Genomic DNA, 12,872 nt, shown 5'->3' on the forward strand with positions numbered 1-12,872 from the left:
GTCGAGAATCAGATATCCAAAAATTGAATTCATTTATCCTAATTCTTTACTATATCTCATAGATAATAGCTTTCGATTACTAATTTCGCATGTAAAATATTAATCACTACATTTCTGCACTCTGAAAAGACTCTAAAAATATAAAGTCATATACTCCATCATAATCTGCAATATTCCTATTCGATTCGGAAAAAAACTAATATACACAATCATCTAATGTATACCGCCTCAGTGCCTCCGCTTGGTTCGCGACGCCTCTTCCTCTGTCTGTGGTGACCCATCTAAAGCAAATAAATCGGCACGCGCGCTAGCAAGTCTCTTCATATTCGTCGACACATCATCAAATGTCAGGTTCGAAACCGCATTTCGCGCTTCTAGTTTTGCTTTCTGATCTTTCCATTTCGGATCTAACAATTCAATTCGAATATGCTCTTCAAATTCTTCGGAGCTGAATAGTTGGTGACATAAAGGACATTCTTGTTTAGCGGCTTGCGCTGCCTTTGCGCGTACGGATCTTCGTGAACTGCCTTGCGGTAGTACTTTGATGTTTTCCCGGTTAGGATTAACAGCAGCGGCCCTCGCTTGGCTTTGTCGTTGCAGAGCTTCCTGCCGCTCACGGATTCTCTGATCTTCTTCAGATTCTTCGACCTTAGCTGCTGCATCTGCAGGAGGCGCAGGAGGCGCGGGAACTGATATCTCAACAGGCTTTTGTTCTTCATAATCAGGTGGAGCCTCCTCAATAGCCAAATTCGACGCCTCATTCAATAGCGACATTGCTTGTTTCTCCTCAAGAGACGTGCGTTCAAGCTCGGCAAGCGACATCGGCGGCGGCAGCTCAACTTCATCGTCAGCTGCGGTAAACTCAATGGTTTCGACGACTACAAAGTCATGCCAATCTATTTGAGCGTATGCAAGTTTATCGGCTTCAGCGTCGGCGGCCGCCTTTTTCATTTCGGCTTCTTTGAACTTTTGCCAGTCGGCTCTCATCTGCGCTCGATCGAGAACCGTGTACTTATTTGATGTTGTTTCTTTTATTCGTTCTAGTAAATCGTCCGACGCATTCAGAACCTTTGTGTATTGTTCAATCAGTTTTTGGAAATAAGGAAAGAGGGAGTGATTGGGCCGTAAGAAATCAAATTGATAATTTCGGCTTTCCCTCTGTGCCAACGAAATAGTAAACGACCTTCCGTTCCGCGCAGCAAAAAGCGCAGTTATCCGAATCACATCTAAGTCCTGTGCAGAAATAGGAGGCAGTGTAGCCGAAAACTCGAACTGTGGAGGCTCAGGTGGCCCTTTCGGAGTATCAGGGATCGCGACTGATGAGTGCTGTGTTGCTGAAGAGACTGATGGTTGCCCGCCTCTGTTTTCGCGAAACTCGTCGAGACGCCATTCATAGAATGAATAGTATGGATCTGATGGGTTTAAAAAACTGAATTTCGTATTGTTCTTTTCGCTCTCGCGAATTCGTACTTCAAACTGTGTATATATGTTAGATCATTTATTGCCTTTTATTCCAGGTAAGGGAGTATATTCAACTTACAGCACTGCCATTCCTGTGCACGTATCCAGCAGTCTTCTCAATAATTTCTGAAAAAAAGACATTAATAAATCATCAACTGACTATCTTCAAACAATCAACAGATCCATACCTCTGATATCGGGCGGTGGAATGATCACTCCCTCTGGAGCGGAAATATGCTGAGGCACTGATGGCTGTGGAGTCTCGCTTCCTCGACCATTTGTGTCTGCAACGGCAGCCATAGTAAAAGAAGAACTTAGATAGCAAGACTGTATTTGTTACCAGGTAATAAATATGTAAACAAAATAGGACATGAAAAGAAAATGCAGCTAACACTTCCAATTAAAAGTTCTGCATAAATGGATCAGAAGCATGGAATTGATACAGGTGCAGTTATCCCCAGAACTACACTTCTTCTTCGAGGAACCACGGCTTCTTCCCATCTCCACATACAAGCGCTACCGTTACCAATATTACGTACCGCAGAAGGAAAATACTATCGCCATAGAGTAATACGAGATGTCGGACGGTACAATCATCAAGCCAGAGAAAGATTTTTCGGATACTTTACTGGAAGAACTGCCAAAGATCGATGAGTTGGCAAAGGTTAGCTGAGAAAAGTCTACTAGATTGTTCGTGTGAACTAACCGTATTCAAATTATTAGACGGATCTTCAGGCTGCTGTCGAGAGACTTCTTGCTTTAGAGAAGCAAACGCGCCAAGTATGTGCTTTCTGATTTTGATTCGGATGGATGAGTACATCTTTACTAATACAATAGCTATTATAAAGGCTGCCGATCTCGCTTCAACGGAGAAGCTTCTCATCAGGCTTGTCAATCTATTCAAAGATGCTGGCGACTGGAAGCAAATGAATGAACATATTCAACTTCTGTCAAAGAAGCATGGACAACTGAAGCAAGCAATCACGTTGATGGTGCAGGAGACGATCAAATTTTTGGACGATGCTCCTGATCTCGCTACAAAGATTGAGACTATCGAGAATATCCGTGTCGTGACGGAAGGCAAGGTGTGTATCTGAAGTTAGATTTACAATCAGCCGTAATTCATCTAACAGCATATGTTTAGATCTTTGTCGAAGTCGAACGAGCACGCGTGACGCGCACACTCGCAAAGATAAAAGAAGATCAAGGAGATATTGCTGCCGCTGCAGAATTAATGTGTGATTTACAAGTAGAGACATACGGATCCATGGACAATCGAGAAAAGACTGAGTTTATCTTGGAGCAAGTGCAGTTATGTGTCGCGCGAGGCGACTATAGTCAAGCCTTGATTCTTAGTCGCAAGATCTCTACAAGATACTTTGATGACCCTGAGGTCGAAGATTTGAAATTGAGATATTATGAGTTAATGATCAAGATCTCGCTTCATGATGACAAGTACCTGGATGTTTGCAAGCATTATCGCGCTGTGTTCGACTCCAAAACTATCAAAGATGACGAGGCAAAGTGGAAGGAGGTAAGTTTTTCTGGCTTTCTTCTTTCAACAATACTTTGGTCCAAGTAAATTAACTATATTAGGCTCTATGCAATGTTGTGTACTTCATCCTTCTTTCTCCATACGATAATGAGCAATCCGATTTGATTCACAGAATTGCGAAAGAGCCACGGTTAGAGCAGATGGTGGTTGAAAGCCAATTAATTAAGAACTTTACCAAAGTCGAACTCATGCGATGGCCGTTAACTGAGAAAGCTTACGGGCCCATTCTCCGTGCTACGCCAGTTTTCAATATTTCTGACCCCAAGGGTGAGAAACGATGGGATGATTTTCGTAAGCGCGTTATAGAGCACGTAAGTGAACCTTGGGATTTGTCCGTTTTCTGATTGCAGCTTTTGTTGACTTGGTGTTAGAATATCCGGGTGATAGCGAAATATTATACCAGGATTCACACGTCGCGATTAAGAGACCTGCTGGATTTATCGGATCAGGTATATTTATCTCTTTGGCACGCACTCATGAAAAACGCTGTACTTAACAATCATTGTAGGAAACCGAGACATATCTCGCCCGACTAGTCACTCAAGGAACAATTTATGCACGCATAAACCGCCCCGAGAAAATTGTTACGTTTGATGCGCCTAAAGACGCTAATGATGTGCTGAATGAGTGGGGTAGTAACATTTCTAGTCTATTGGGACTCGTAGAGACGTTGGGACATCTCATTAATCAAACTGCCTCTGCATGAACTTGCTTTTTGAGATATGTATATGTATATATATATATGTATGCTTTGTGTGATCGATAGCGTATTTGTAGGAGATGGCAAATATATAGATTGCAGCATATGACAGTATTCTAGACAGTGGTAGTATTTTGCAGGCCGGTAGAATAATATCATAGGCTTATGGAAACGTGGTCACCTTTTACTCTTTTGAAAACAAGGTATATCTATTTACTTTGTACGATTTACTCGATATCGCCAGCCTCGCTCTCGGAATCATCGTCGTCGCCGGAAACTTCCTTATTCTCCAACTCTTTCCGCTCCATAAGTGCCTGCAATTCGGCGTCATCACTTTCCGTGACCGCCTTGGGCGCCATTCGCACAGAAAATTCACCACCAGAACCCTTGATAGATTCTTCTATGACCTGGATAGCTTCCTCCAATTTATCAATTCCGAGCTGTTTGTCGAGACAGTGAGAGGTAAGGACGTAAAGTGGCGGCGAGACAAGTCTGACTTTCACAGGAACGTCTTCAGTATGCAACTCCTCGCCCTTTTTGAGAGCGATTTTGACTGCATCAATGCCCTCGTATCCGAAACATGTGACTTCGATATCGGCACGAACTTTTGTCGGTTGAGGTGTGAGTCTGCGCGCGATGTGCTGCTGCAGATCATCGAGGACGTTAGGAGACGGAATGACAAGACCTTCAAAGACAGCAGTCGGGTTCGTGATCGCAATTTTGAACGCATCGTAGGCGTGGCCGTATTTTTTGTATAAAGGCCATCCAATAGAAGTGTATAGTTCTTCAAGAGGAATACTGTTTTTTTCTGCGACGTGCCGCAAGATCGAGTGTACGGCTTTGGACTTGTTAAATTTTTCTTCGCATTTGATCACGTCTTCGGCAGAGACTCGGCGCTTGGATAAGTCAATGTATCCTTTCTCTTTGTCAACACGAAGAACAACTACAACCTCGTTGCGTCCGACGCGGATGAGCTTCTGGATCGAACGAATTCGACGTCTCGAGAGTTCAGAAAGTAAAATCATGCCCTCAATGTTATCGTATTCCAATAGCTTCACATACGCTCCCATCTCTGCAATCTATACGATTTGGCAATTTAGCACACAAATCTAAAAACTGAAAACAGCAAAAAGCATCTGTTTACCTGTCGAACATTAACGACGACGAGATCGTCGACCTCGGGATATTTGTTTTCATAATAACGACAATTTGAAAGACTCATGCTTGACAACTCTCACAATGCACTACCACAGAAATAATAGTAATAAAATTGAGCCTCCTTACAGTGAAAGAAAGATATATTAGATCCAGTCTAATATTAGCTTGTAATGAGTTGAAGAGAAAGAGAATATGTCGCTGAGTTTTAGATATATTCCTCTTCACAAGAAATTTTCTTACAATTGATACAAGGGTTAGGTGGTTTTTCAGCAAGTGTAGTCTTGATTGAGGGGTTTTAAAAGTGGGTTTTACGAGACAATGGTTTACAAGCACCGACTCGCAAATTCAGTTTAAACGTGTATAAAATCAAAGCGAAACAAATATAACAAATAAGAAGAAATGCACGGCAAACAAGAAAACCCAACTATAAATACAATAGTATTACACACAGAGGAATTAGTTTTTGAGAAAATTTAAAAATATAAACACACAGTCTTCAATCCAAAAAAGAATAATAGAAAAGATAGAAAACATGACCTTCTAAACACCAAATACAAGAGCTTATATTTTTAAAGATTGGAGATAGATCTCCTTTTTTTTAATTACTTTAGTTATTCTTCAGGTAAGATATCCCCCTGCTCATCCAAGTAATCAACTTCGTCGTCAGCACTAGCTTCCTGGTACTGCTGATACTCAGCGATCAAATCGTTGAGATTGCCTTCGGCTTCAGTAAACTCCATTTCATCCATTCCTTCGCCGGTATACCAGTGCAAGAACGCCTTGCGTCGAAACATGGCAGTGAATTGGCTGCTTGTACGCGCAAAGAGTTCCTGCACGGCAGTAGAGTTTCCGATAAAAGTAGCAGAAGTCTTCAGATGTGCAGGCGGAATATTGCAGATTGAAGTCTGCACATTGCTAGGAATCCATTCCACAAAGTATTGCTCGTTCTTGTTACGCATAACGACAACCGAATCCTCAACTTCCTTTGTGGAAACCTTTCCTCGGAAAATGGTTGACGCGGTCAAGTAGCGACCATGCATGGGGTTTGCAGCAGCCATCATGTTGACGGGGTTAAAAAGTTGCTGAGTGAGCTCTTGCACACCGAGATGGTGAAAAGCACGAGTGTCTAAGAGAGTAGATTATTAGTATATATGGGAATTAGTTTGAGGAGATCAAACTCACTAGCAGCAAATAGAGGCGCGAATCCAACGATGAAAAAGTGAAGACGAGGAAAAGGAACCATGTTAACGGCAAGTTTCCGCAAATCACTGTTCAACTGTCCTGGGAATCGCAAACAAGTCGTGACACCAGACATGACCATTGAAATCAGCTTATTCAAATCTGAGTAATCAGGCTGCGCGATCTTGAGCGTCTTAGTCGCAATATCATAAAGAGCCTCGTTATCGAGACAGAAGGTCTCGTCTGCGTTTTCGACGAGTTGGTGGAATGAAAGAACGGCATTGTAAGGCTCGGTGACGGTGTCTGAAACTTTGGGCGAGGGGAGGACAGAGTATGTGGCAAGCATGCGATCGGGGTACTCTTCGCGGATCTTTGTGAGAAGCAAAGTTCCTAGACCGGAACCAGTTCCACCGCCAAGCGAGTGCGTCACTTGAAACCCTTGGAGAGAGTCTGTATTTTCGGCCTCACGGCGGACAATATCCATGACAGACTCCATGAGCTCAGCACCTTCAGTGTAGAAACCCTTTGCCCAGTTATTTCCGGCACCAGAGTCAGCCGAGATGAATGAGTCTGGACGAAAGAGGTCGCCCTGAGGACCAGAGCGGATGGCATCAAGAGTGGATGGCTCGAGATCGACAGCGACGGAACGCGGGACGTACTTGCGGTTCGAAGCCTCGGAAAAGAAGACTTCCATCCGATCGAGACGCTGAGCATCTGTAGTATCGACAAGGTGGCCGGAGTCGTCGAGTCCATGCTCACCAGCAATAGTGGACCAGAATGCGGACGAGATTTGGTTACTATTATGTTATGATATTAGTATTTGAAGGTGAGACCAAAAGAAGATTTGACGCGTGTTGACGACGTACCCTAGACAGGATCAGAGTTAGTAAAAAGCAGAAAGAGATGATTATGGGCAAGAAGTAAAGACATACCAGCCTGACCGCACTGAATAGATACGATCTCACGCATGATTGCAAGTAAGAAGAGTTAGAAAGGGAGGAGGAGGAGAAGAACACGCGGTTGAGCGAGCATAACAAAGCGATCAAAAAGAGATGTTGTGGTGGCTCGCCTGTTTACATTTTAAGACGAGGGTCTTGTACATTGATTACTAATATAATACATAATACACAGTTAAATGAATGACTAAGATGTTATGCAATTGATAAGGCTAATGCAGGGGACAGAGCTTATTCGATGAGGCGCTGCATTGGGAAGGTGAGATGACACGAGAGAGAAGTTAATGAGAGAGCGCCGGACGAGAGAGTCGAGCGAAAGATGATAGAGTAGAACAATAAAAGATTAGACGACTATTCTATGTCATGCAACAAAGTCGCCAGCTCGGATGGGAGCGGAAAGGTATGGCTGCCGGAGACAAATATAGAGCAACGCGGAATCTAGAATATCGCGTGGGAGCGGAGGAAAAAGCCGCGAAACAGAAAAAGAGAGCAAAAAGAGAGTCAGCAGAAGTTTCTTTTGAGGAGGTTATAAAGGATCCGAGAGAAGGTTTTCGGGCTTAGGGACATCAGGAAATGTTGGCGACGAGCCGAGCTCAGTGAGGGCAAGAGAAGCGAGCAAGCTTATTTTAGGGACTACACAAGGTTCGAGGGAAGATAGGGCGAAATTGATAGCAAATGAAGATGCATTAAATTTGTATCTACTATCGAGAAAAGAAGAAAACATAACATCTAATAATTGATTATACACTCTGAACGCCTGCTCATACAAAAGAATAAATTAGAAACTAGAACCCAGACCGGAAGCAAAGCATAGATGAGGAGGCGAACAAGGAAAAGACAAGTCGAAAGGCTTCATTAATTGAGGTCTTCTTCGCGAGGGTAGTATTGTTGCTGTAGAGAGTGGGATGACTGCAGTGATGGCAGCGAAGACAAAGAAGGCAGAGAGGGAAGCTCCGGAGAGGATTGCAGTGAGGGCTGAAGGGAAGATTGCAGAGCAGACTGCGGTGGTGGCTGCCGGGGATGAAATTGCTGCTGAAGCTGAAGCTGATACTCATGCTGCGGCCTGTGTTCGTCGATGGACATCCTCCGCATCTTTGCCCGTCTGTTCTGGAACCAGACTTGCAGTTGACGGGGAGACAGACCAGGGATCTCAGCCGCCAGTCTTTCGCGAAGAGCCGCGTTGGGATGTGGCTGGCGAGCAAACTCCGCCAGCAGGAAACGCGTCTGAGCGTGGGTGAGTCGGAAGCGCTTCATTTTTGAGCGCGTTTCCGTTGGCTGATATGTTGAGTCAGTGACGACGGCCCCTGACGCTGAAGAGTCAGTTGCATTGGGGGAGAAGTGTACGTAGTACGCAGATTGAGACGGGACCGGTAAGGACGATGAGGGCATGGCCTGGGCAAATGTGGGTAGTTGTTGCTGGTGTTGGTGCTGCTGGTGCTGCTGTCGCGAGTGCGAAACGTCATAGGGCGGATAGAGAGGGAGATGATGTTGGTGCTGTAGAGGAAAGTGCTGGAACGGGTGCTGCTGGCGAGGCACGGCAGAGTCTGGTAGGAGCATTTGCGGATTCGGCGGTGCCGGAAGGGCATAGTTTGTAAAGAAGAGTGTCGACATTTCGGGCGACGGCCGGGGCAGGGCCGGCACTGACGGCGGTTTTGGCGAGGGCGACGGCGTCGTGAAGAAAAGGAAACAAAATACAAGAAGTGCAGAGAAGCAATGAAGCAGAGAAGGCGAAGAAGGAGTACAAGAGCTTTGAACGAGTTTCATTAGTTCGCTGTGCAAAGCTTTATAACTGTCGGTCTGCTCGGGTGCGCTTGCCCACGCTCAACAGTAAGCTCAAGTTGCAACTGCAGACGACCACGCCCCTGCACATCCGCGCCTGGTTTTCTTTATTTAGGACCATATTCCATCGATAATGCATTATGAATGCCATTCTTGCTCTCATTCCCAAACTGCAGGTGTGTGCCCCTTTTTCCGGCTTATGTCGCTGTTGCTGCCCCTTTGTGCTGCGCACCAGGTTGCGGTTTTTTTAAGCCTTGTCGTTTCTTTTCGTGCAGTGACAGGAGATCATAACAGAGTACACAGAAATATAAACCAGAGATTGAATAACAATGTAGCAGTATATAGCACACTATATATCACAATATGTCAGTTAGAAATGACTGAAATGATTGATATGACTGCAGTATTAAGTTATTAAGTACGGCTGCGGCTTAGTTCTCCCAATTCCGCAATCCTCCTCGTCCCCCGCATACCATCTCCTACTACATTCAATTTTTCGCCCTAATTCGTAATTTGTTGCTTACACCCGCCACTGCCTCATCTGACTATTTTCCAGTTCTGGCTACTGTTATCGGCTCACAAAATGGCTCTAAACTTTGTTGGCCGCGTCTGGTCGTCCTTCTTACATTCATCCGGTCTCGAGCCCACACTCATCCCAAAGGTACATGAAAGTCTCTTGCCTCTCTATATACAGTAATTTTTACAACTATGAGTTATGGTATCTAACCAATTTCAGCTCTCCCTTGTCAATGCTAAACCAGGCCATGTTTCGCTCCAGCTAGCCATCGAAAAATCGCACACCGTATGTCCTGCTGTTCCGTTATCATCTTTTGTTTACTTCGTCGTCGCTGATCCACTCGTTTTCAGAACCGCCTCGAAATACTTCACGGCGGTACAGTTGCCGCCATAGGTAATCTATACCCACCTTTTTATCTGCTTCTCTCTTTGATCCCTTCTAATTGCTGAAGTCGACCTTGCCGGATCGCTCGCCGTCTCTTCCCGCGGCATGTACTCGACCGGAGTTACAACAGACCTCAATGTGACCTACATATCCTCCGGGGGCAAAGTAGGCGACACCATACACATTGAAGGCTACTGCCACAAACTTGGGCGCTCACTCGCCTTCACCACTGTCGAATTCTACAAACCCGCTTCTCATTCGCCGGCATTCATGCCCCGCAGGCCCAACAACCTCGAACTATTTGCCCGCGGCACGCACACCAAGTACGTTGCTCATGCTATGAAAGACGTACGTATAATCTATCTCAACTTATTCCGTTCACTTAGCGATCGCAATATCTGTTGTCTCAACTCTAACTCTATATTTTCCTAGTCCAACAACCGTCTCGACCAATTTCGCGTATAGACTATCTGTTCAAGCAATAATTTTATAGCTTTATACATTTTTCCCCTTTTTATCTAGAATAGAATAGATATTGTCATCATCGCAATTCAATTTGCTTGTTAAAGGCTCTGTATTCACACCATCCCCTTACGGGCTGACAACTTCTTCACGTGACTCGATATGTGCGTGTCCGCTGGCTCCCGATCAAAATACTGGTTGACCTCAGGTTGAAGTTCCTCGTTAACCTTCTCTTTATGGCAGACTGTTGTCAGTTGCCAAAAGTTCCCCATGTTTGTAAGATGGAGACGGCGGCCAAAATAGGCCGGCTTGGGTCGATGCGACGACGCCAACCCCATTAAATTAGCGTATATTGTATATTGGCGTAATAGATATAAATCAATGGACTCATACTCGAGGGCACTCGACCTTCTGAGGTACTCGCATCTGCCTCGTTAGCAATGTAGGTTGGATCCTTGAAAGAACTGACAGTATGAGGGAAAGCTTGTAAAGACTGATCAGGACTCCCGTCCTTAGCTTTGACATTGAAGCTGCTATCCGTTTTTCTTTGCCATTCTTAGACCATTCTTAGACAAAAGGAAAGCTGAAGGCAGTCTGGGATAGAGAGTGAAGAAAAGACACACAGGTCGTAGAAAAAAGTGTTTAAGAAAGCTGTAATATGGTCAATGGTAAGACTATAATACATATCGCTTTTCACTTGCCCGCTTGTTTGCCTGCACAGCGCGCCCGCCTAAATGCCCGGACGTACGATATTCTACGTAGATAAGGCCTTTTTACCCCCTGCCTAGTCTTTGTTTCTATTGCCAATGATAGTGGTCAAGTCTGCACCCTCACGACAATGCTACGCCGCCCTTTCGGTTACCAAAATGACTCGATATACGAACAGAACCAATCAAATCAGTCGATAAAAACGCTGTGGAATAAAAAGACACTAACATCCCCTGGTAAGGGCACAGTCTGTGACGGGTACTATCAATGTGCGCGGTGCCAACACGGCCTCATCAACAGTCTCGTAGCCAGTCGGGTGCGTCTTGGGGACTCTGAGGTCCACAAAACGAATTGGGAATAAATACCCGCCAGTATACCAGAATACAGAGTATGGCACTCATGATCTACAAAAGCCGAACGACCAAGCCTGGGGTTTGATGTTTACGTAGAGGAAAGTCACTTAAATAGTAAAGAGAATAGACGAAGTGTCACTCTTTAGGATGACGGCGATGGAACTAATCATATTGCTGAGTTTGAGCTCGAGTCTATGTCTGACTTATCTTTTCTTCTATTTTGTGTCTTTTCTGGTCTTTTATCCTTTCCATCCAATCAGCCAATATTCTTTTCAGAAATCTTGAATTCTCGATCCAAGAACTTCCGTCACAAAATTGTTACCAAACAAACCAGCCGCTGTCTGAAATCCAGGCTTGACATTTCCTTCCGAAACTCGTTTGGCAGCATTTGCAGTCAGAATTCCTGTGAATGAGTACCCGTTGACTGTTTCCACAGTTGCCTGCCTCACTGTCCCGTCATTTGCATTGACCGCAACAGCAGCATGATATGGGTTTCGATTGCGTTCTGCCTCAGTCGGTCCTTCAGCCATGTAAGGAATCTGGTCCATCGAGGGAAACTCGGCGTCAGTGGTGTTGGCAAACGTCCCAATGTTCTGAACGCCAGTGGAGCTGGGCATTGTCGCGACGGCAGCTAGCATAAACGACAAACACGGCACTGCGCCACGGCCATCGTTGAAATCAAAGTCTTTCTTGATCTGTTTCGTTCTCGGCACCAGATTTCCATCTACACAATGTAGACTTGTTGCTGTGGTGTCCATCGTGGCCGCGCTCAAAGCTGTTCCACGCGTCAAGGGCCCAGATATATGCATGGCAACATCGAGACTCGTGACTCTCTTGCCATCGTTTTGCATTTTGTCAACCACATGTCCAGCAAGACAGTCGAGAACAGCAGCAGCACCGCCGCAACCCGGAAGCAACATGACATTGGCCTGTTTTGCTTCCTCGCTCTTCTCTTGTGAGAGCTGATAGCTTTCGAGTTCCGCTGCCGTATCCAGATAATGGATGCCATTTCGAAGACAGGCGTCAATCATTAAGGAGGCCGTATAGACAAAGGGGCCGGCGCAGTTCAACAAAACTTTGGTGTTCTGTTCCGCCAGATTTTCGTCGATTGTTTTGGCGTCAACATCAAATTTGACATAGGGTATCTTGAGATAGTTCGACAGAGACTTGAGCTTCCCCTCGCTCCTTCCAGCCAGAACAAAGTCGAGCCCAAGTCGCTTTGCCTGCTCGCTTACCAGGCGTCCAGTGTAGCCAGTGGCTCCGTAGATCATCAGTCTTGCCATTCTGAATTTGTAACGAGGAAACAATTGAAAATAAATTCAAGAACAGGCCATTTTCTGCGCAGCATATATACTTTTTCATCGCGCAAAATAATCAGAAAAAAAATGATTACAAGATAGTATGGTGGGTGTGGAACCCGGAGTTCCGCGTTTGCTGACGCAATTTGCATAGTTGTTCATCGGTGTGGATCACCAATCTTGATTTTGTGTATTCATCTGTATGTGAGTCCTCCTTTTAGAGGGGATATCCCTAGTAATTGCATGTACCTCGGAACTCGTGGCGTTCTGATACCTGACACGCTAATATTACTCCAACCAGTTCACAAAAAGAACAGACTGATTCTCTCAGTTCCCTGATTTCTTCAAGAAACGCAGTGATC

At 45.0% G+C, this 12,872-nt stretch overlaps 7 protein-coding genes across 7 annotated transcripts; 2 read left to right on the forward strand and 5 right to left on the reverse strand.

The window, feature by feature from the left end:
• Positions 1–31: 31 nt before the first annotated feature.
• V2V93DRAFT_350071 (Pre-mRNA splicing factor PRP21 like protein-domain-containing protein) lies at positions 32–1,853 on the reverse strand. The gene is made up of 3 exons (XM_066907962.1): positions 1,650–1,853; positions 1,541–1,587; positions 32–1,476 (listed from the first exon to the last, which is right to left on the reverse strand). The coding sequence occupies exons 1-3, from the start codon at positions 1,759–1,761 to the stop codon at positions 229–231; spliced, it is 1,407 nt and encodes a 468-aa protein (XP_066763842.1). The 5' UTR covers positions 1,762–1,853; the 3' UTR covers positions 32–228.
• A 13-nt stretch (positions 1,854–1,866) lies between these two features.
• Positions 1,867–3,894, forward strand: V2V93DRAFT_374737 (uncharacterized protein). Its single transcript, XM_066911315.1, has 7 exons — positions 1,867–2,125; positions 2,185–2,241; positions 2,310–2,546; positions 2,606–2,995; positions 3,058–3,327; positions 3,388–3,465; positions 3,525–3,894. The coding sequence occupies exons 1-7, from the start codon at positions 2,039–2,041 to the stop codon at positions 3,720–3,722; spliced, it is 1,317 nt and encodes a 438-aa protein (XP_066763843.1). The 5' UTR covers positions 1,867–2,038; the 3' UTR covers positions 3,723–3,894.
• V2V93DRAFT_388321 (translation initiation factor 2, alpha subunit) lies at positions 3,753–5,094 on the reverse strand. The gene is made up of 2 exons (XM_066912323.1): positions 4,861–5,094; positions 3,753–4,795 (listed from the first exon to the last, which is right to left on the reverse strand). The coding sequence occupies exons 1-2, from the start codon at positions 4,936–4,938 to the stop codon at positions 3,944–3,946; spliced, it is 930 nt and encodes a 309-aa protein (XP_066763844.1). The 5' UTR covers positions 4,939–5,094; the 3' UTR covers positions 3,753–3,943.
• A 124-nt stretch (positions 5,095–5,218) lies between these two features.
• V2V93DRAFT_374741 (Tubulin/FtsZ, GTPase domain-containing protein) lies at positions 5,219–7,090 on the reverse strand. Its single transcript, XM_066911316.1, has 3 exons — positions 6,986–7,090; positions 6,057–6,851; positions 5,219–6,000 (listed from the first exon to the last, which is right to left on the reverse strand). The coding sequence occupies exons 1-3, from the start codon at positions 7,020–7,022 to the stop codon at positions 5,486–5,488; spliced, it is 1,347 nt and encodes a 448-aa protein (XP_066763845.1). The 5' UTR covers positions 7,023–7,090; the 3' UTR covers positions 5,219–5,485.
• Positions 7,091–7,674: 584 nt separating this feature from the next.
• On the reverse strand, positions 7,675–9,183 carry V2V93DRAFT_374745 (uncharacterized protein). Its single transcript, XM_066911317.1, has one exon. It carries the CDS (start codon positions 8,771–8,773, stop codon positions 7,865–7,867), a length of 909 nt encoding a protein of 302 aa, XP_066763846.1. The 5' UTR covers positions 8,774–9,183; the 3' UTR covers positions 7,675–7,864.
• A 35-nt stretch (positions 9,184–9,218) lies between these two features.
• Positions 9,219–10,285, forward strand: V2V93DRAFT_374747 (HotDog domain-containing protein). The gene is made up of 5 exons (XM_066911318.1): positions 9,219–9,449; positions 9,525–9,590; positions 9,656–9,698; positions 9,757–10,037; positions 10,122–10,285. Exons 1-5 carry the CDS (start codon positions 9,372–9,374, stop codon positions 10,152–10,154), a joined length of 501 nt encoding a protein of 166 aa, XP_066763847.1. The 5' UTR covers positions 9,219–9,371; the 3' UTR covers positions 10,155–10,285.
• A 1,199-nt stretch (positions 10,286–11,484) lies between these two features.
• V2V93DRAFT_360831 (Saccharopine dehydrogenase-domain-containing protein) lies at positions 11,485–12,495 on the reverse strand (the record flags this gene model as incomplete). Its single annotated transcript, XM_066908143.1, has 1 exon — positions 11,485–12,495. One exon carries the CDS (start codon positions 12,493–12,495, stop codon positions 11,485–11,487), a length of 1,011 nt encoding a protein of 336 aa, XP_066763848.1.
• Between the last annotated feature and the right edge of the window lie 377 nt (positions 12,496–12,872).

The sequence above is a fragment of the Kockiozyma suomiensis genome (genome assembly GCF_038497685.1).
Source record: "Kockiozyma suomiensis strain NRRL Y-17356 unplaced genomic scaffold V2V93scaffold_14, whole genome shotgun sequence".
NCBI classification, from domain to species: Eukaryota; Fungi; Ascomycota; class Lipomycetes; order Lipomycetales; family Lipomycetaceae; genus Kockiozyma; species Kockiozyma suomiensis.

What these genes read in the sequence shown, in the direction of transcription:
- V2V93DRAFT_350071 (XM_066907962.1), bottom strand. Translation starts at nt 1,761, where the DNA reads ATGGCTGCCGTTGCAGACACAAATGGTCGAGGAAGCGAGACTCCACAG. An exon ending in TCCACCGCCCGATATCAGAG is followed by an intron (nt 1,588 to 1,649) that starts GTATGGATCTGT and finishes TCTTTTTTTCAG; the next exon opens with AAATTATTGAGAAGACTGCT. An exon ending in TGCACAGGAATGGCAGTGCT is followed by an intron (nt 1,477 to 1,540) that starts GTAAGTTGAATA and finishes ATATATACACAG; the next exon opens with TTTGAAGTACGAATTCGCGA.
- V2V93DRAFT_374737 (XM_066911315.1), top strand. Translation starts at nt 2,039, where the DNA reads ATGTCGGACGGTACAATCATCAAGCCAGAGAAAGATTTTTCGGATACT. An exon ending in GTGTCGTGACGGAAGGCAAG is followed by an intron (nt 2,547 to 2,605) that starts GTGTGTATCTGA and finishes GCATATGTTTAG; the next exon opens with ATCTTTGTCGAAGTCGAACG. An exon ending in TGCTGGATTTATCGGATCAG is followed by an intron (nt 3,466 to 3,524) that starts GTATATTTATCT and finishes CAATCATTGTAG; the next exon opens with GAAACCGAGACATATCTCGC.
- V2V93DRAFT_388321 (XM_066912323.1), bottom strand. Translation starts at nt 4,938, where the DNA reads ATGAGTCTTTCAAATTGTCGTTATTATGAAAACAAATATCCCGAGGTC. An exon ending in TCGTCGTTAATGTTCGACAG is followed by an intron (nt 4,796 to 4,860) that starts GTAAACAGATGC and finishes CAAATCGTATAG; the next exon opens with ATTGCAGAGATGGGAGCGTA.
- V2V93DRAFT_374741 (XM_066911316.1), bottom strand. Translation starts at nt 7,022, where the DNA reads ATGCGTGAGATCGTATCTATTCAGTGCGGTCAGGCTG. An exon ending in TATTCAGTGCGGTCAGGCTG is followed by an intron (nt 6,852 to 6,985) that starts GTATGTCTTTAC and finishes CATAACATAATA; the next exon opens with GTAACCAAATCTCGTCCGCA. An exon ending in CGCGCCTCTATTTGCTGCTA is followed by an intron (nt 6,001 to 6,056) that starts GTGAGTTTGATC and finishes CTACTCTCTTAG; the next exon opens with ACACTCGTGCTTTTCACCAT.
- V2V93DRAFT_374745 (XM_066911317.1), bottom strand. Translation starts at nt 8,773, where the DNA reads ATGAAACTCGTTCAAAGCTCTTGTACTCCTTCTTCGCCTTCTCTGCTT.
- V2V93DRAFT_374747 (XM_066911318.1), top strand. Translation starts at nt 9,372, where the DNA reads ATGGCTCTAAACTTTGTTGGCCGCGTCTGGTCGTCCTTCTTACATTCA. An exon ending in AGCCCACACTCATCCCAAAG is followed by an intron (nt 9,450 to 9,524) that starts GTACATGAAAGT and finishes AACCAATTTCAG; the next exon opens with CTCTCCCTTGTCAATGCTAA. An exon ending in TTGCTCATGCTATGAAAGAC is followed by an intron (nt 10,038 to 10,121) that starts GTACGTATAATC and finishes ATATTTTCCTAG; the next exon opens with TCCAACAACCGTCTCGACCA.